General features: G+C 39.5%; 1 protein-coding gene across 4 annotated transcripts in view; it reads left to right on the top strand.

Moving 5' to 3' along the window:
- Cdc27 (cell division cycle 27) overlaps positions 1–21830 on the top strand; it is a 50652-nt gene continuing 28822 nt past the window's right edge. For 2 of the 4 annotated variants that reach the window (XM_075990414.1, XM_075990415.1), the window contains exons 1-9: positions 115–276; positions 11791–11866; positions 13442–13589; positions 14088–14213; positions 17876–17973; positions 18322–18476; positions 18579–18790; positions 19855–19969; positions 20586–20722. In XM_075990414.1, the coding sequence (XP_075846529.1) occupies positions 250–276; positions 11791–11866; positions 13442–13589; positions 14088–14213; positions 17876–17973; positions 18322–18476; positions 18579–18790; positions 19855–19969; positions 20586–20722 (1094 nt within the window). In that variant the 5' untranslated portion in view covers positions 115–249. Of the gene's footprint in view, positions 277–11790; positions 11867–13441; positions 13590–14087; positions 14214–17875; positions 17974–18321; positions 18477–18578; positions 18791–19854; positions 19970–20585; positions 20723–21830 lie in introns of all 4 variants that reach the window. The other 2 variants (XM_075990416.1, XM_075990417.1) reach the window with 2 other exon arrangements.

Here is a 21830-nt window from a genome sequence, read left to right on the forward strand (position 1 = left end):
ACGGGCTCCGCCTCCGCCGACGCACCTCGGGTATTTCCGACCTCTCTCGGATTTTTCCGTCTCTTCCTCGTTTAGCACTCTCCACTTCGGCTATTTCCGTGTGGCGCTCGGAGGAACTCGGCAGCCACTCGGCCTCCCCCATCCCCCGGTAACGGTCGCTGGTGAGTTTAAATGAGCCGGGGCTGGCCGGGCCGGAGCCGCTACGGGGGGGGCCTGAGGCACTGCAGAAAGTGGGCCTGAGCCTCAAGGATGACGGTGCTGCAGGAACCTGTCCAGGTAATGCTAGCGCCTGCTCCGAGGCCTGGCGCCGTGCCTGGGTCGCAGGCAGCGAACAGCCACTTCGCGGCCTGCTGCGGCCTAGGCCCGGTTTCTCCCGCCTCCCTTTCGGCGAGCCCTACCTGTCTTTCGTCAGTGCCGAGGCCTGGCCCGCGGCCTCAGCCGAGGTTTGTCCCGGTCTCGCACTACTTCTCGCCTCTTGTGCGAGCGCGGTTCGGCGGGAATCACTCGGTTTCCGTCGGCCCTGGCGTCCGGCCATTCCCCTCCTGGTAGTCGGGGGCCCTGCCAGCGGTGGGAGACGAGGGGCCGAGATGGCGCCCCGAGTGCTCGGCGCCCCGGGGACCGACACAGGAGCGCTTTAGAACCGAGCTGGTGGGATTTCACACTGGTGGGGCAAGTTTCCTGGTGTTTTCTTTTACGTGAGCTGGTCGAGGGAAGAAGGTAAAATTATCCGTATTTTTGATACTAGTTTTTGTTTCGGTGGCGGACTTTCCTGTCCACGTTACCGTTCTCGCTCAGTGGATTTCCCACCGGACAATGACGGTCCGAGGAGGGAACTCCTAGGCCCGCTGCTGCGGTGCAAACACCCAACCAAGCAGGGGAGTGGGCGACAGGGCAGGACTGGGTTTTTCCATGACCTAGCATTGGGTATCGAGAGGCATTTTATCATGCATATTTAGAAGGCGTTTAAGAAATTAGAGATAATTGCTTTCCCGTCCATTTCACTCTTCGTCCATTCCTTAACCACACCAAGGTATGCTTTGACGCACACGCTGCTGTTGTCAAAGTGTGTGATGCCTTGCCAAGTCATTTCCCCCGCTGCCACATCTGAAACCTTTTGTCCCTTGGTGATGGACCAGGTTTGGGAGATTTGTTGTTCCTCCGTATGATCTTTGACATGACCAGAGTTGGTCTCCATTAAATTATTGCCATTAAGCCATAAACTTTATTTTGAAGTTATAAAGCAAACCGATTTTAGAAATGGCTGCGAATGGCCTGAGGTAAGGCTGGCAACAAATGGCAAATATTTTAATGCGTCAGAAAGGCATTTCCTTAGCTTCCCATCGCAGCAATTGTTTTCCATGGTTAGCCTCGTCGCCTGCGTTTACATGGTGACAGCTATTAGTATTTGAATTAATGTAATTCTGGGTTGTATCTTCGCAACTGTACGTGCCGTCGTACGTTGTATCAGTTCTTCCAAAGCTGTGTTTCTTTCCAAATTTCTCTTCCTAGTGTAGAGTCCCTTGTATGACCCTTTTGAGGCCTAACATGCAATTAATTCGGATAATTAGGTTTCTTTTATTTTATACTGTAGTTTTGCTGATTCTTTTGCTTTTCTGGATCCAAAAGGCTTCTAAAGTATGATATGATAGTTGCAGTGATAGCGTGTAAATCACTAATTTTAATTTATATTAAAGCGTACGAGAGTAGACTATATTGTTTATGGGAGACAGAATCCAGCAGGTTTCCGGTTCGTCTTTAAAATCCTGCTAGCAATAGTACACTTATGTCCCTTTATTTTCCTCCATAACTTTGTTCATCAGAGTGTAGGATAATGGTAAGAAGTTTTAGGGTGTGAGGGGGTGAGAATTTGGGTTTTCATTTATAGACACAGAGGCAGGAGGTCAGTAGTTCAAGGTTATCCTCAGCTACTGAGTAAGTTCAAGGCCAACATGGGCTGCCTGAGACACAGTCTAAAAAGCCAAACAAAACCCCAAGCTAACAACAAAAGAGTAGTTAAAGGGGGGTCTCAGACAGTGGGAAAAATGAGCTAACTTTGAGCAGGAATGCTGTTGAAGATGAGAAAGACCTGGTATCAAAGAATGAAGGGAAGCAATATTAAGATAAATGTTTTAAAAATTACTCATTCCATATATTGGGATAAAAATAGTGTTGAAAACATTTTCTTTGTTTTGCTCCTGGTGATCTAGGCACAGGACAAAGTTGACACAAATAATGCTCAACTGTTTGTTCCTACTTTTCCCCCCTTTACAGATTTTACATGGACTACCGAGCAGAATGTGCCAAATAGACTTAAATATAAGCCCCTCCCCAAGTTAATGCTCATAGAAAAAGTATTATTTTGTATTTGAGTCCTTACCCCCCAAAAAAAAAATCTTTCCTATTTCAAAGCAAAATTTTCTTTTGTGGCAAGGTCTCACTATATAGCCTGGCTGGGATTAAAGGCAATCACCAAAGTATTAATTTGGATGCTTGTTAAAAGTTCACTTGATAAAATTGGTGGTGTTTTTTTGTTGGTAGGGTGTTTTGTTTAACATTTGCTTCTTGTGTGTGCACGTGTGTGTCAGTCTTGGTGGCAAGCATCTTTACCTCTGAGCCTTTTCACTACTCTGTTGTTGCTTTAAGAGGGAAGCATTTTATATGGATGTATCAATTGATAAAGCTATATCAACTGTTTCTGTAAGTGGAGCTTCACAGAAGTATCGGATAAAATTGTCAACAAGCCTTTTGAAAATGATTTTAATATGCAATAGAGTAACTGAATATAAAAACCCTGCGGGTTAGCCTGCTTCTGAAACTCCAACTAGAAGCAGGAAGATGCTGAGTTCAAGGTCAGTCTGAGCTACATAAGACCGTCTTTTAAAAAAAAAAAAAGAAAGTAAAGTAATTTGGGTACTATATATATACATATTCTTTTGGAGTTTTATTAAATAATGAAGAAGTACTTTTGGCTTGGGGTAAGATTTCCCCAAGTGTCATCTAAGATTGATTTTTTTTTTTTTTTTTTTTTTTTGGTTTTTCGAGACAGGGTTTCTCTGTGGTTTTGGAGCCTGTCCTGGAACTAGCTCTTGTAGACCAGGCTGGCCTCGAACTCACAGAGATCCGCCTGTCTCTGCCTCCCAAGTGCTGGGATTACAGGAGTGCGCCACCACCGCCCGGCTCTAAGATTGATTGAAAGAGTACCCTACTTTGGCTCTCTGTGAGAGGTACCGTGCTCAGGAGTAAGCCAGCAGTTTTAGAGTCAGAGGGATCTGAAGTAGCAGTGGAACGGGAAAGTAGGTAAAGAGTTGTAGAGGTAGAAACACATTCAGGAAATAACCTGGGAAGTGGAACCGTTGAAACATGGGGTTGGGACTTCCTGGAGTTGGTATCAAAAATGACTGCCTGAATTTTATTTTGGTGGTACTATTTTAACAATGAAAAATCCAGCTGGATGTTGTGGCTCATGCCTTTGATCTCACCATTTGTGAAACTTGTGAGATCAAGGCAGGTAAATCTGTTAGTTCAAGGCCAGCCTGGTCTACATAGTCAGGGCTGTATCGTGAGACCCTTTTTCAAACAAAACACAACTCAAAACTTCCCAAAGCTAAAACTAATCCCTTAGAAAAATAAAAAAATATATATATGCTTTTCTGCCTCTTAGGATTGGGGGAGGATTCAAAAGGACATTTAAGAATTCTGATTAGAAGAAAAGAAGTTGGAGATAACTTAGGAAACTACCAACTATAAAGACATAATTCCTAATCTTAGGGTTCTAGTCCTGAGAACATGGAGAATGATTAGCAGGAAAAATTGGATGTTAAGTATGCATTTGATTATACAGATACTAATACAGGAATTCAGGAAAGATATATCTTTGTAGGTCAGGAAAAAAAAGGAAATACTTGCTTTTGAGCAAGTAGAATTTGAAACCTAAGAAATTGGAAAGGAGGAGGAATATTCTTGGCATGAAATGGCATAAGCAAAAGCCCAAGGATGAGAGTGTTATTTAGGGAGAAACAGTAAAATATTGTATTCTTAACTAGAATAGAAGCTGAAAACAGAAGGGTTTGAGTAACCAGAATCAGATTACAGGAGACTTCACATTTAAGATGAAAGATTTAGATTTAGTGTATTAATAGTGAATCTTGGACTGACTTTGTACCCTCTTTGTAGCCCAGGCTGGCCTATAACTTACTATGCTCTTCTCTTTGCCTCTGGAGTGCTGGGGTTATGAACTTGTACCACTACCCCTGGCTTCAAGACAGTTTTAATAGAGCTGTGTAGTGAAAGCTGTGTGTTGGGACCAGGAGGAAAAGACAAGTTAGATACATAGACTGGAAGGATGGCCCGCTACTTGGTAATGTGGACCAGGATTTTTAATTTTGGCAGGATTGACATTTTGGAGAAAGTGGAGTGGGTTCTATGTGTATTAAGGAGTGTTTTACTGCATCTCTGTTTATTTACCAGATGCCTCCTCCATTTTGAGACCAAAAATGCTCCCCACCAGACATGGCTTAATGTGGGGTCAGAAAACCACCTAGATACAGAAGCATCTTACTGAGCTGGGTATGATGGCAACGTGCCTGCAATCCCAGCACTTAGGAGATAGAGGCAAAAAAGGATCAAGGAATTCAAGGCTTGCCTCAGCTGTGTCGTAAGTTTGAGACCAGCCTGGGCAAAATGAGACCCTTTCTCAAAAGCAGAAACATAAAAAATAACCTATCAGATAGGTAAAAAACTAGAGTTACTGAAATTAGATTCTAATGTATGAGATAAATTCTGTAATTTGTGACATTTTTTTTGTTAGGGTTTTTCCCTTTCTCCCATCCCCTCTCCCTTCTTTTCTCATACCTTACTTTTTATAAAGCTTTTCTTTCTTGTTGTTTTTCTGGCCTTAAAACAACTTTGTTTTTCTTTTGTCAAATATAAGACCAAACAATTCATAGCAGTCACATTTAAATCTGAGTACAGTTTACATTTAAGATACTTGAGCTGGGTGTGGTGGTGCATGGACTTGGAAAATGGATGCAGGACCGTGAATTTAAAGCTAGCCTAAGTTACATAGTGAAAACCTGTCTTAAACTATACAAATAAAATTTTATTTCAGCAAGTTGTGACAATGTAAGCCTGTAATCCTAGCACTTGAGACACAAAGGCAAGCAAATAAGGAGTTCAAAGGCATTCTCTATTACATAACAACTTAGAGGCAAGTTTGTGCAATGGGGCTCCTTTTTTCTTTTGTTTTTCAACAAAACCTCACTTTTGGGTCTCTTCCTTAGTTTACTAGCCCACTTTTATTCTTGGGAATGCTTTTTCTTCTCTCTTTTTTTTTTTTTTGGTTTTTCAAGACAATGTTTTTCTGTAGCTTTGGAGCCTGTCCTGGAACTCGCTCTATAGACCAGGCTAGCCTCGAACTCACAGAGACCAGCCTACCTCTGCCTCCTGAGTGCTGGGATTAAAGGTGTGTGCCAGCACCACCCAGCTGCTTTTCTTTTTCTTAGGATTTGTGTGTTTATATATGCACATGCCCCTACATGCTTGCAGGTGCCCTTGGAGGCCAGAAGAGAGCCTTGGATCACAAGGAACTTAAGCCAACAGGTAGTTGTGAGCGGCTCCATGTGGGTCTTGTAAATTCTGTCTGCATATATGCCTGAAGGCCAAAAGAGGGCACCAGATCTCATTACAGATGGTTGTGAGCCACCATGTGGTTGCTGGGAATTGAACTCAGGACCTCTGGAAGAACAGTCAGTGCTCTTAACCCAAGTTGTCTATTTCTATTCCATACTTAACGAGCCTTTCTCCATCTCTCCTTGTGGTAGCTGTGAGAATCTTCACCTAACCTGTACTTTTTTTTTTCTTAAACTCTACTTAGTACAAGTTATCCTCAAGCTTCAAAAACAAGACCCTCCCCCCAAAAAAAACCCAGTTTGATATTATCAGAATAGATGGTAGGACTAGGAGAGGCCTCGGTCAGCAGAGGAATTGCTGCACAAGCACGAGGACCTGAGATTGGATTGCTAGCAAACATGCAGAGAGTCGACTATGGCTTAGCTACCTAACTCAGCCTCAACAAGTTCCAGGCTTATCAGAGGGACCCTGTCTCAAGAGGACAAGGCAGAACAGGATGGAGATGGACACCAGATGTCTTCCTCTGGCCTCTGCACACATATGCACATGTGTATACAGTGTACAGCTAAAAAAAGTTATTGGTTTTTAAAGGTGAAGAACAAATGAGGAAGACACCTGACATCAACCTGGCAATGCTCAAGCACATGAATGCTTGTACATACAGTGTACACAAAGAATACATAGCAAGTAAGAATTTACAGCTTTATGCTGTTGGTTCATCTTTTATCTGAAAACACCCAGGACTAGATCGTTAATTTCCTCAGTGGAATGTCTCCTACAACATTTTGTTAGAAAGGAAGGAAAGAATGCTGCTCTGTTTGGCTTCCTAACTTTGTTTAGCAACTTCTCACCCATCTGGCTTTTAATTTGTAGAAATGGTGCCCTGGGTGCTGTTTTAGGAGAGGCCTACACCATCTGTTGGACAGGGTGCTGAGTTTAGCTCTGGGTTCATCATTAGCTCTTGATTTGTAATGCTAGAGAACAGTCCATTCCACATCCCCTTCCCTCAGTGAGTGGCCTATCACCCAGGCATCGATACCTGAGCACAGATTTGGGGTGGCCCATCTCTTTGTTGATGCTAAGAAAGGATTGATGTTCTGGGTAAATATTCATTATTTTTTTTTTATTTCTTATTTTGGGACAAGATCTTATTATTCGCCCACGGCTTTCCTGGTTCTATTTAGCCCATGTGATTAAGGCTCAGAAGTGATTTGTTCTCATCAATGTCAGAGGAATCATTTTTATCTACCTGAATTTGGCTATGAGATTGTAATAAACATTCAAGAAATAATTGCTAAGTTGAGTTAGAATTAATTTCTTCTGTCCTGTTGTTTTCTGAGTGACTCTTTGGTAGATTGTTACAGAATCCAAAATTGTGAAGTTCTCAAAGGAGAATATCTGAAGTGTATCACATATTTTAATCTTAGTATCAGATATATTTTATATTATGCACTGTTTACCCCCAAGCCCAAAAACTCCATTACAAAATTAGAAATTAGAAAAAAAATTTGCTTTTTGTCTTCTCATAACTAGTATCCATTGCCCACCTTCAGTCCTTCCTCATCTCCTTACATTTTGCCTATTGTTCTTTTCTTCATATAATGCTATACCTACATGAACATTTGTTTATGTGCATACATGTATTATTGATTAGAAAAGATTTTTTCTGAGATTGTATAAACTCAGTATTATATACTTTAGAATAATGTTAGGTAAATAAATAGTGATAGTTTAGAATAATACTTAGGTCCATCCATTTTCCTGCAATTTAAAAAAAATTTTTTAGAGTAGAATAGTATTCCATCTTTTATGTATACCAAATTTTCATTATCTGATTCGTTGATGGACAACCAGGTTGGTTCTAGTAATTTTTTTATATTGAATAAAGCAACAATAAACTGGGCTGCAAATATTCCTGTGGAGGAAAGGGTATAGGGCTCTCTGGGTATTTCCCAGGAGATAGCTGAGTCTACAATGACTGTTAATTTGCGGCTTCACCAACAGTGGATAAAGGTTCCTTTTCACCATATCTCTCTGACATTTGTTGTCAAGGTTTGTCGGTGATGGATAGCCATTCTGACTTTTTGAAAACTGCCTCTTCAGTTCATTTGTCCATTTGTTAATGGGTAGTTTTATGGTATTTAATTTCTGTAATTCTTTGTAAATTCTAGATGTTAGCCGCTTGTCTGACGTGTGGCTGGTAAAGATTTTCTCTTATTCTGTGGGCTGTTAACTCTACTGATTGTATTATTTGCTGTATAGAAACTTGAATTTTCATGTAGGTTCATAATACTTGAGAGTTAGTTTCTTTGCTGTTGATATTATATTTTAAAAGCTCAGTATATTTTAAAAACCCAGTATATTGAAGGGTATTCTCTCTGTTTTCTTCTAAAAGTTCCTGGGGTGGGTTGCTTGGTTGGTTGGTTTTTCCAAGACAGGGTTTCTTTCTGTAGCTCTGACTGTTCTGGAACTCACTCTGTAGACAAGGCTGTCCTGGAACTCACAGAGATCTGTCTTCCTCTACCTCCTGGGTGCCAGGATTAAAGACGTGCGCCACCACTACTTGGCAAATTGTGATGTCTGAAACAGGGACATGAATCAGGTTTTAAGTTAAGGTCAATTTAAAAATGATTTTTAAGTTGATTTTTGTACAGTTGAAAGCTATAAATGTAGTTCCCTCCACCTGCAGAAAGAAGTCAGTTGTGTCAGCACCATTTGTTTACTAGCCTGCTTTGTCTACAAAGGATGCTTTTGCCTCCTTCCTCAAAAAGTAAACTTTGCTACTTTATTTCCAAACGTAAGTTAGATAGCAATGATTTTGTAGATAGAAAGAATAAATGAGTTTGGGAGTGTATTTGTTTTGACAGGGAGTGTCTCACTATATATATCAGACTGACTTCAAACTTACTGGATGCACCTGCGTCTGCTTGTTGGGCACTAGGATTAAAGTATGTGCCAGCACACCCCCTTGATCTTGGGTTGTTTGGTTGCTTGCTTGGTTTTGGTTTTTCAAGACAGGGTTTCTCTTTGTAGCCCTGGCTGTCCTGGAACTTGCTCTGTAGACCAGGCTGGCCTCGAATTTACCGAGATCCTCCTGTCTCTGCCTTCTAAGTGCTGGGATTAAAGGTGTGCCTCATGACCGCCCGGCTAGTCTATAGCATGTTAAACACCTGCCCTGGAGTTCATGCTTACCAACCCATATGTTTGATTTTTAAGATTGAGCTTCCAGCCAGGCAGTGATGGTGCATGCATGCCTTCAATCCTAGCATCCAGGAGGCAGAGGCAGGAGGATCTCTGGGTTCGAGGCCAGCCTAGTCCACAGAGTGAGTTCCAGGACAGGCTCCAAAGCTACACAAAGAAACCCTGTCTCAAAAACCAACAAACAAAAAGTTTCCAAACTGTATGATTTAAGAAAACAAAATCAATCAGGCGGTGGTGGCACACGCCTTTAATCCCAGCACTCCGGAGGCAGAGACAGGCGGATCTGGAGGCCAGCCTGATCTACAGAGCAAGTTCCAGTATATGTTCCAAAGCTACAGAGAAACCCTGTCTCAATTTAAAAAAAGAAGAAGAAGAAGAAGAAGAAGAAGAAGAAGAAGAAGAAGAAGAAGAAGAAGAAGAAGAAGAAGAAGAAGAAGAAGAAGAAACAAAATCACCTGATGAGTGACCAAACCTTTTGAAGAAGCTTATTCATAATTTCTTATTGCTAGTAGAAATTTGAATATTGCAGATATTGTAGTTAATAAACAAAATGAAGAACTTTAAGTTGGCTAGGTATCTTTTATTTGTGTGTGTATGTTTGAGTGTGCATGAACATGCATATGGGGAGTCAGAGGACAGCTTTCTGAAGTTGGTTCTCTCCTTCCATCATGGGATCTGGAGACCAACTTAGGTCATTAGCCTTAGTGCTTTTATCTGCTGAACTTTATGTTGTTATGCAAAGTCAGAATCATGTGGCCATCAAGATAGGTGCGCTGTCTATTATGTTTAATGGATGAATGCTGTTTCCAAAAGCAGTAAGCAGAATAAGTGTGCTGAATGATGTGAAGGTACATGCAATACTCTAGACCAGAGAGCCCTGGGCTGTTTTCCAGTTATGTATGGACCAACCACTATTGTAGGCTAAGCTGACTGATTGTCCATGAGTCCCTGGAATCTCTTAGCTTCTTCCTGTCCAGCCTTGGAAGTAGAAGCCTACACCGCTGTGCCCATCAGACTCAAGTCCCAGTGTTTACCAGGCAAGCACTTCACCAGCTAACACATCTTTCCTGCTCTGCAGGGTTTCTTGTTAGTTTGAGACAGACCCTTATGTAGCCCTGACTAGTCTTGAATTCCTGATCTTCCTGTCTTCTGCCAAGTTCTTGGGTTATAGCATAAGCTACCACATGGCTACAAAAAGTTTGAAGAATGGAAATGCACTGAATTTTTAGTGAATGGTACAGAATTTTTCTAACTTTAGACAATAGAGCTGAAAATTGCTTTTAAAAGACGATTAAAACAAAATTGATTTGAATATCTAGAAAGAATGTACTTTATTCTGTTGACACTAATTTCGTAAGCTTTGTGTAGCTTTCCAAGGAGAATCATTTGATGAGGGAAGAAAGATAACAATGACAGCAGCTAAATTGTTTTGCGCGGTCACCAGATATGTGCTAGGGATTCCCGTACTTCACTGGGGTTTTGTTTTATATAGTCAGTTCTTAGTTGGGAGACTGTGTGATCACGTGAGTACAGGTGCCTGTGGGGAGCAGAAATGTCATAGTCTCTAGAGCTGGAGTTACGAATGGCCGTGAGCCTCTATGTGGGTGCTGGGAATTTTAACTCCAGTCCTTAACTCCTAAACTGTATCTGTAGTCCTTGAGTCTTATACTTTAAATGAAGAGACACACTTAAGCACAGTGGGGGGGGGGAACCCACATGTTTGTGTGCACATAAAAAAATATATATTTTTCAAGTAAATAGACAGCATTTAATCCCAGCACTCAGAAGGTAGAGTTCAAGACCAGCATGGTCTACAGCATGAGTTCCAGGACAACTAGAACCGTTACACAAAGAAACCCTGTCTCAGGGTGGAGGGATGAATTTTGAAGGGTTGGAGAGATGACTTAGGAGTTAAGAACACTTTTCTTGCTTTTACAGAGAATTGGGGTTCATTACCCACCACTTACAGACTCACAACATTCTATAACTTCCAGTTCCAGGGTTTCTAGTACCCCCCTTCTGACCTCTTGGTTACTAGACATACAAATGGTGGACATACGTACATGTAAGCAAAACAATCATACACATAAAATAAAGGTAATCAATTTTATAAGGTATTGGGGAAATGGCTTTGTTGGTGAGGTGTTTCCCACACAAACCTGAGAGCTTGAATTTAATTTCTGTCATCCATGTGAAAAGTCAGGCGGCAGCACACACCTGTAATCCCAGCAATAGGAAAGAAAGATAAGATGATTGATCCCTCTGGTTTGCTGGCCAGCCAATTTAGTGCAGTCGGGCCACTCAAGGCTCTGAGAAACCCTGTATCAAAAACTAAGGTGGAGAGTCAGTCTTTGACCTCTGTTTATATAGCACACAAGAATGGACTTTGAGGACTGATGGTGTCACTTGGGTTGGTAGTATGCTTGCCTAGTGTCCACAGTCCTTGGTTCAATTCCAGTGTCTGTAATCCTGCTCTTAGGAAACTTCTAGCACACTAGAATTTATTCTGGTTGTTGCAGTTTTATCACTTAAATTGGTAAAAGTGGGCTGGAAAGATGGCTCACTTGGTAAGAGCACTTGCTGCTCTCACAGAGGACCCACAGGGTTCCTAGCACCTGTATGTGGTCTCATAACCACCTCCAAGGGATCTACCCACCCCCTACCTCTGAGTGCCTGCACGCACATGTAAAATAAATAAAAATAACCAGGGCTGCTAAGATGCTGCAGCAAGTTAACGGACTTGCTGCCAAGCCAGATGACCAGATTTTGATTCCTAGGGCATACATGGTAGGAGAGAGGTCAGCCTTTGACCTCCTGTTACACCATGCCACACACACGTCCACCCGCTACACATGCATGCACAAACAAAAATAACATAAATTACAAACAAGAACTTGAGTATTATGTTCAAGGCTGTGTGCCAGAAGTATGTATTTATGTGCCTTTCCCCTCTGTTCACAGGCTGCTATATGGCAAGCACTAAACCACTATGCTTACCGAGACGCAGTTTTCCTCGCAGAGCGACTGTATGCAGAAGGTTTGTGATCTGTTCATTTGTATAGAACCAAAATGAATGAAATATATGAAATTCCATCACTTTTTATGACTATCAAGATTTATTCATTCTGTCTTTAAATTTTTTCTTATTTTATTATCCTCTAAAGTTATTAATCCCCTAGAGTTAGAGTTGTGCCTAAATGTGTGTGCTGGGAACCCAACCCCGGTCCCTGTATATTCTTAATTGCTCAGCTACCTTTCTAACTCCTCTCTGTCTTGTTTGTGTGTGTTCCTGTGTATTTGGGTATGTGTGCAGAAGCCATAGGACAACCTTGGGTGTTGTTTCTCTGGCATTTTTGTACCTTTTTTTTTTAAACAGTCTGTCTCTTGCCTAAAACTTTTCAAGTAGGCTAGACTGTCTAGCCAGTGAGCCCCAGAATTCTTCCTCTACCTCCTCAGTATTGGAATTAGAAGCATGTACCAGGATCCAAAGAATTGAAGTTAGGTTCTGGTATTTTGAATGTGAGCACTTTACTCACTTGAGATTTGTTGTTTTTGTTTTTAGTCAAGCTCTCCCTCCCAAACTGGCCTTGATCTCAACTTCCAGTCTCCCAAGTTCTGGGTTTTGGGCCTGAGCCACTATGCCTGTCGGTTTATGTTTGTTTTTCAAGACAGGGTTTCTCTGTGTAGCAGTCCTGGCTGTCCTGGAACTCTTTCATTAGACCAGGCTGGCCTCGAACTCACAGAGATCTCCTGCCTCTGCCTCCCATGAGCTGGGATTAAAGGTGTGCATCACAATGCCTGATGTTTTTTTTTTTTCTTCAGAAAATTTTTTACTTTTTTTTTTTAATGGGATGGCATATGCTGTGACTTATGGAAGTCAGAAAGTAACTTGATTGAAAGAGTTGTTTTTCTTCTTTGTGGGTTCTAGCGATTTAATTCAGGCCCTCAGGCTTGGCAGCAACTACATCATCTCCCAGGCCCCAAACTTCGCTTTATCTTGAGTATAATTTAGTATTTGGTGTTAGAGAGGAATTTTTTTTTAATCCATTCATCTTAATGCAGAATTATTTTGACTCTAGTAATAAGGTTTATTTTTCCCTTCCTAGTAAAATTTACCTTTTTTTTTTTCATAAGAGGTCTATTTAGAAAACTATTACCTAAAATAAGATGCTTTCCTGGTGTCTGTTGAAGGGTAGGAGTGTTTGTTTGCATTTCCTCTGTGTTTACAGAAGATATCACTAGCTCCATTGTGTCTACTACCTGGTTCTTGTGGAGAGATGATCAGAAACTAGCAAACTGACTTTTGTTTGTTTGTTTGTTTTTGTTGCTTTTTTTTTTCTGTTTTTCTCTCTCTGTATAGTCTGACTGACCTAGAACTTGACGTGATTTATTTGCTTCAACCCATTGAGTGCTGAGATTACAGACAGATATGGGCCACCAACTTTACCTTTTCTGTCAAGAATTGATTTCTCCATAGCTCAGATTTGAATTAATAATTGTTTTTAATTACATGATAGGCTTAATTTCTTTTTTGCTAAACTTGTTTATTGAGTAACTACTATGTAATATGCTGATTAGTAACAATTTATCTTCTTTCTTTTTAATGTCTTAGTACATTCAGAAGAAGCCTTGTTTTTATTGGCAACCTGTTACTACCGCTCAGGAAAGGCATATAAAGCATATAGACTCTTAAAAGGACACAGTTGTACTACCCCACAGTGTAAATACCTGCTTGCAAAATGTTGTGTTGACCTCAGCAAGTAAGTATTAATTTTTCTTTAGCTAGTTTTGTTACATGTCTATTGAATTTTAGATAAAATTCTTCTAACAAACTCCTGACTTCTTCCTTTCTCTTGAGTAACAATTGAAATGTTTACAAAATTGACTATGGCATTAATTTGATCATGGGAGATTTCACTATAATGGTGATAATTCTCTTCTGGTTCTGGGGATCTCTAACCCCAGGCTTCATGCAAGCATGCAAACAATGTTTGTTTTAATATGAGTAATACATTTGCTGTTCAGACTAGATTTGTCCATATAGAAATTGAATTTTAATGAGTTCTGATTTTAAAGACAAAACTGAAAGTTTAAGGTCATAAATTTCTAGCTTCTCAATGATTCCAAGTACATGATTATCACTATTCTAAAAATACTGTTAACTTTTCACTGTATTTGTCATTAGACTCACAATAATAATGAAGATATCTTTATGAAGAGCTTTTATATTGGTATTAAAATTAATTTATATTTTAAAGGCTTGCAGAAGGGGAACAAATCTTATCTGGTGGAGTGTTTAATAAGCAAAAAAGCCATGAAGATATTGTCAATGAGTTTGGTGATTCAGCCTGCTTTACTCTTTCATTGTTGGGGCATGTATATTGGTAAGTGAGAGTGATTCAGAATACCAGAAAGGGTCTCATGCATATACATGTAGTTCCTGACCTCATCGTGACCTCATTAATCATTAAGTCTGTTAAATAGTAGCAATGCTGATCCCATTTTGCTCTCCATGTAGCCTCAGAAACTCTTACAAGCTCTTATCTTAGGTAAAGAGAGCACGTGTATGTTTGATTCACTTAAAAAAAAGCGAGGAAAATTTGTTTTCTTGATATTAAATATTCCTACTACTCCTTTCTAGACTTTCTACTATTTCTAAACTTCAAGGCAGGTTTTGGTACTAGACTATGTTTTCTATCAATATATAGTAATCTTTGAAGTGAATTTTTAGCTGCATGAACTTAGAATTATCATTATATAATAGTAACATGAGTCTCCCTCAGTTTTTAAAAAGTACTTTAGAAGTTGAGTAGATTAATAGAAAATATTTATAACTGCCCATGAAGTATTTTGCATGTAATAAATGCTATCTGTTACAATTATGAGAGAAGTGATTGAAGCCTACTCCCACCACAAAAAAATGGCCAGTCAGTGGTGGCGCGTACCTTTACTCCCAGCACTTGGGAGGGAGAAGCAATCTAGTCTAATCTCTAAGAATTCAAAGCCAGCTGGTCTGTGTTGTAACTTCTGGGCTACGCTGAGCTACGTGGTGAGACTCTTGTCTCGAAACAAACTTGAAATGACTTTTTTGCAGAATAAATGATTTTGTTGAATATGGGGGTTATTTTCAGGTGTAAAAGTGTTACATCAAGTCATTCATAAAACTTGTGAACTAGAATAAGGAAATATAATATCTTCATTTACTTAAAAATGGAGTTGGATATTACCATGCAACTATTATTATTTTTGTCATTCATTCAAAGAAAGTTGAGGTCATTCTCTCTTTACAGCTAAACACAAGAAGTATTTGGTCCTGGGAGTATTAAACTCACAGTCCCCACCCTGTTTGTAATGGAGAAGGAAGAAAACAATAGATGGAAATTGATAAGAAGTAGGCAAGATTTTGTTCAAGTGAGAACCTACTGGTTCTGGTTAAAAAGAATAAAAGACTCAGTGGCAGAGTCCTTGCCCAGCACAGTGCGACAGGCCTTGGGTTCCATCCTTGGCCCCGAGTGGGAAGGAAGGGAGTAAAATGTACAATAGAAGAGACTTAGTAGCAAAAAAAATCCTTTCTTTCCATAAGAAGACTTCTCAAGGAAAGCAGATGTTTGAGGGCAATAAACTGTTTGAAGGGATCGATAGAATTATGAGTGGGCGTTGAAAAAAGTAAATCTTAAGGGAAGCAGAAATATTCTTTAAATATGATTAGGTTAGATAGAAAAGTATCCTTACTTTAGAACTGCTGAAAACAAGTGTAGAAGGGATGGATAGTCACAGAAGCTTAAGTCAGCCCTCAGATATTGAGGTCTCTCTGGCTCTTTCCTTTAACATTTTTTAAAATAACTTATTTATTCTGTGTTTGCAACATGTGTGCACTAAGGCCAGAGGAGGACATTGGTTTTACTGCTACATCATTCTACCTTCTGTGAATCAGGGTTTCTTTCCCTGCCAAAAACTCATCCTGGCAGTCACTAGACCCCACAACACTGGGGTTACAGACTCACTTATGGTCATACACAGCTTTTAAACATGAGTGCTGAGGATTTGAACTCAGGTCCTTGTGCTTCTTCAGTGAGCATTCTTATACCCCGAGCCCACTCCACAGCCCCTGTGTTTTTTGTTTTCTTAAGCTTATGTTGAAAATATCCATGGGTTAATTTGCTACTTTTAACTTTATTGATTTCAGAAAATGGCCTTTATATGCCTTTTCTTCATTTCCTATTTTTAAGTTACTTCTGTATTCTGGTAGGTGATTTAGTCAGTCTTGTGACAGTTATTTTTGCTTGATTTCATCTGAATGGTATTAGGTATGATTTTTCTGCCTCATGTTTCTCCTGTCTTTGTCCATGTTTGTTGTTTTTATGAACAACACTTCCTTTTCCTCTCAGGGCTGGGCTAAGTAACTCTTCTACCATGAGATCCCACCCCACCCCTAGCCCGCATTCTTATCTTCTTAAATTTATGCTGTTATGCGCTCACTTGAAAGCTTAGAAGTGAAACTTCTCCAAAGAGTTCTTTACTGACAATCTGCACATTAAACAGTGTATTTATCCTGTAGTTTTACTTAAGGACAGTGGCTCTCAACCTTCCTAATGCTGTGACCCTCATATGATACCCCCCCAACCATAAAATCATTTTTTTGCTACTTCACGGCTGCAATTTTGCTGCTATTATGAATCATAATGTATGATTTTCCAATGTTCTTAGACTACCTCTGTGAAAGGGTAGTTCAACCCCAAAGAGGTTGCGACCCGCAAGTTGAAGAACCATTGCTTGAAGAGATTCCTTTGAAAATTTTGGTTTCATACCATCTGGTCTTTTTTAAACCTTAGGGTTTTTGAGTAAAGCTGGGTGTAGTGGTGCATGCCTGTTACCTCCCAGTATTTGGGAGGTAGAGGCTTGAGGATCAGGCATCAAGATCATCATCAGCTATATAGAATTTGAGGCCAGCTTTGGCTACAGGAGATCCTGTCTCCAAAAACAACAAAAGGTAGAATTGCTGTAGCTTGATCTCCCAGTCCCCATTATTACTCCCCTCCCTGTGCCCAGTAGATAGTAAGGATTTGAACCTTGAACCAACTAGAATTTGTGTGTGTGTGTTGTTTGTTTGTTTTGCTTATGTGTCTTGTTTATTTTTTAAACTGAAAGGAATCTTAACTACTGACCCTCCTTTTCTCCATTTTAAAAGGTTAACATGCAGTCGGACCACTCTGATACTTCCCAGAGTGATCAGGGTATAATTGGTCCAGGGCTTCAACACTAATTTTTTCTATACCCGATTAGCATCAGTCTCCCTCTTCATTACATAGCACACACTTCTAATCCCAGGACTTGGGAGGCAGGTGAGCGGACCTCTGTGAGTTTAAGCTCAGCCTGGTTTGGCTCTACAAAGTGAGTTACAGGACAATCAGGGCTATGAAAATACATACATACATACATACATACATAAAAAATAAAACTTGTCTCCCCAGAGCAAGTTCCAGGATGTCCAGTGCTACAAAGAAAAACCCTGTCTTGAAAGCACATACAAACAAGAAATCTGATCATTTTAAATTTTTGTATTCAAATCATGTAAATTGCTTTCAAAACAAGTAAAAAATTGAATCATTGGCTGTCTCCTTTCTATATTTCTTGTTGGTCACTGTGTAGCCCTTGACTGGCCTGGAATTCACCAAGTAGACCAGACAGACTCCTAAACTCATAAAGATCCTCCTAACTCTGCCTCCCAAGTGCTGGGATTAGAAGCATGTATGTTTCGTCATACCCGGTCTTGTCTTTTATCTGTCAACAAATTAAAAGTCTGAGAATGCAATGAGAACAGAGCACAGTAATAGAACCCTGTCATCTGAGACAGGAAGATTGAATTTGAGGCTAATTGGAGCCACATGACATAATCTCAGAAAGCAAGAGAAATTAAGAACCTAGGGAAGCCTCGAAAAGAATGCTGTAAGAACTTATATATAAAAGTGATCTGATTTTTATATCAAAAATTATAAGAAAAGCTTTGGGGTTTATAGTTTGTTTAATTTGTTGTTTCTCTCCACAGCAAGACAGATCGGCTTGCCAAAGGATCAGAATGTTACCAAAAGAGCCTTAGTTTAAATCCTTTTCTCTGGTCTCCCTTTGAATCATTATGTGAAATAGGTAAGCTTATGAGATGGGGACAGGATTTAACTCGGCTTTCAGGTTGGACAGCCGACCTTTAATTTAGCCGCTGAGCCATCTTACTGGCTCTGATTTATGATATTTAAAACTTGTAATTTATTTTCCAAATTTACATCTTTACGGGTTAACTTCCACAATAAATTAGTTTGTGCTTTGGGAGGGGTAAGATTGATTAACTTAAATGGACAGGAGAATTTTGAAACTCTAAATAAGGCTTTATTTCTGTCTAATTATGCATACTTGAAAAGAGATTATCCTTCAGAGGCAAATTTTTGGTGTCTTTTTTTTGTTGTTGTTCTTTTGTTTTTTGTCTCTTGGTCTTCACAGGTGAAAAGCCAGATCCTGACCAAACATTTAAATTAACATCTATACAGAATTTTAGCAGCTGTTTGCCCAACACTTGTACAACTCTAGTATCTAACCACAGTTTATCTCACAGACAGCCTGAGACAGTTCTTACAGAAACACCCCAGGACACAATCGTAAGTGTATCCTTCTCATGTTCAGAATATTCTGAAACACAGCAGAATTATGGGAACTAAACAGTGCATCATAAGTGACATGAGCGAAAATTTCTGTTTCAGGAATTAAACAGACTGAACTTAGAATCTTCCAATTCAAAGTACTCCTTGAATACAGATTCCTCCGTGTCTTACATTGATTCAGCTGTAATTTCACCAGATAATGTCCCCCTTGGAACGGGTACTTCCATATTGTCTAAACAGGTTCAAAATAAACCAAAAACGGGTCGAAGTTTATTAGGAGGACCAACTGCTCTTAGCCCATTAACCCCGAGGTAAGTCACACAATATATTTTAAAATGTATTCTAATGTAAATAATCTTTGAATTATAATGCAAGTTAATATAAGCAACATCTTATCTAAATCAGTGTGAGAAAGTGGCATTCTGAAGAAATACATGTATAAAATTTTTTAATTAAACATGAGGGCTGATATTGTAGCTCAGTTGGTAGATTGCTTGCATAGTGGACACAAAGCCTTGGGTTTGATCCTTGTGTAAGTGGGCAAGGCTTCAATGCCATGTAATCCTAGTTAGTACTTGGGAGGTGGAAGCAGGAAAATCAGAAGTTCAAAGTTCTCTTCAGCTACTTAGAAGCCTATGGCATATAATGACCTTTCTTAAAATAAAGCAGAGGTAAAAAGTGTTTAATTAGTATATGTATTGAAAGATACTATTTATGGCTGTGCATCTACAGATAGCAGTAGAAATTGAAATATTGTTTATGATATAGTTACGGCAATGTTATCAGTTCATTTTTCTAAAACTTAGAAGAAAATTGACACCTATCATTTTAAAATATGTTGTCAAAATTATTAAAAACTATATGGTATATGTACTTATACAATAACCTGCCACAAAGGCTATATACTGAGAACTATGAAACAAAACTCACAAAAAAAAATAGACTATAAATGAGTCTCAAAGCCAGGAAGGTATTGAAATAGCATGACTAGGAGATTGATTACGGCATCTACAGAGACCAGTGGATAACTATATCGATAGTTATTAGGTAATTACCAGTAATTTCTAGGACATTGTCTCCATTGTTCCAAGAATTGGAATTTATTTTTGTCATTTGGATCTTAGCTTTCATAAAGGCAGTCCATTTCTAAGATCAGCAGCTGTTGTTCAATTTAGGTCCTTGTCCTTTTTTTTTTTAGTTCTGGTGGGTGGAGTACTCTACATTCACAGCTCATTTTTAAATCTGCCCCTCAGATCCTCACTGCCCCAAGACTGATTTGCCATTCTCTTCCTTTTAGACCTTCTAATTTAAGTATACTGCTGCTTTATATATGCCTTGATGACTTTTTGACACCTTGATTTCAACCTCTTCTCAGTTTTGGGATTTTGCCATTAGAAACCCCAAGTCCTGGAGATGGATCCTATTTACAAAACTACACTAACACACCTTCTGTAATTGACGTGCCATCCACCGGAGCCCCTACAAAAAAGGTATTTTCTGTGTAAAATGTAGTTTGGGTAAAGAAACTTATTTAAAATTCCAGTCTCTATTTCAGAGAGAATCCAACTTTATATAATTATTCTTTCCTTAGAGTTACCAAACTATAAAAGAATGTTATTGTCACAGCCTTTCAGATACATCAGACACATACATCTAATTCATTTCTTAACTATGTTTAAGATTTGTTTCTATCACATTGAACAATTATGTCAGACAAGGCAGAGACCTTTTTCTTCCCCTTCCAAGCAAGCAGAAAGCAATAAGTGAAACATTAGAGAAACTAGAAAGAAATTGTGAAACAAAAGAACAGTGTCTTTAGAATTTAGAAAAGCACCACGTGATTTTTTTTTAATCTCCTCAGACTCCTGTTTAACTCTGTTACTAAATACGAAAGGAAAAGTATAAATCTTGTTGTATTGTTTTCTTTATATATAGCAAATTAATTCCTAAATATTAAGGCAAATAGCTGTCTTTTAACACAATATAGTGATAGTAGTGATTGTTTTAAGATGACACATACCCTGAGCTGTTTTCATTGAGAAGATGCAGATAGGAACATCATAGAGTCTTGTCACTTACAGTGCAATCTATAATCACAAACCTTAGACTTTTTGTGTTTTACAGTCTGTTGCCAGAATGGGTCAAACTGGAACGAAGTCTGTCTTCTCACAGAGTGGAAATAGTCGAGAGGTCGTCACTCCAATTCTTGTCGCACAAACGCAAAGTTCTGGCCCACAAACAAGGTATTTATTATGGTGTCTAAGGTATTTTTTATGGTGTCTATTTCCTTAAAGTTTTTGTTTGTTTGTTAGTTTTTGCTTGTTTTGTTTTTAAGACAGAGTCTCTATATTCTTTACTCCTTGCCTGTCCTGGAACTCAGTGTGTAAACCAGGCTGAGATCTGGCTACCTCTGCCTCCCAAGTTCTGTGTAAAGATGTCTGCCACCACGCATGGCAAATCAGATTTTATTCTCCTCCCATTATTTATTTCAGTACATGGATCATAAAGTCAAACTTTAGACTGTCACTGATTACAGTCTTGACTATCTAAAGGAAATCACTATCACTGTAATGTTGGAGTGGTGCCAGCTTGCAGACTGCAGTTGCCAGGAGTCCTGTTATAAGAATTACTTGAGTGGTGGGATTTGGGTTTTTTTTTATTTTGTAGGGCAGGCAGTTGTTACTGGTTTTTGCTTGTTTGGTTTTTTCTCTTTTTGTTTTTTGATATGTGACCCTAAATAGTCAGAAACTCACTATGAATCCCACACTGGCTTCGAACTGGCAGCAAGGACACTTTCCTAAGCTACAAGTAGTGAAGTACACCGACTGAGCCCCTGATCTGAGAATCCAAACTTCTCTAAAATACAAGACCTTGAGCACCAGTGTTACATAAAAGGCTTCAGATTTTGGAATAGTTCAGATATTATCATTTTGAATCAGGAATGCTTAACTAGTAAGGATTTTCATACAAATATTTCGAAATCCAAACTAGCTGAAATCTGAAATACTTGTCATCTAAAGCCTTTTGACCAGGTGTTACTCACTCTGTTTCTCAAACTGGGTAATTTTTTTTGGGGGGGGGGGGGTTCGAGACAGGGTTTCTCCGTAGCTTTTGGTTCCTGTCCTGGAACTAGCTCTTGTAGACCAGGCTGGCCTCGAACTCACAGAGATCCGCCTGCCTCTGCCTCCCGAGTGCTGGGATTAAAGGCGTGCGCCACCACCGCCCGGCTTCAAACTGGGTATCTTAAACCAAATTTATTCTCTTTCTTTTTCCTTTTCCTTTTCTTTTTCCTGCTTCCCATGTTGCTAATAATCTCTCCAGCTTTAAAATGTGTAAGTTTGAAATCAGGTT

This window comes from Microtus pennsylvanicus, chromosome 11 (assembly GCF_037038515.1).
Source record: "Microtus pennsylvanicus isolate mMicPen1 chromosome 11, mMicPen1.hap1, whole genome shotgun sequence".
Classification (NCBI taxonomy): Eukaryota; Metazoa; Chordata; class Mammalia; order Rodentia; family Cricetidae; genus Microtus; species Microtus pennsylvanicus.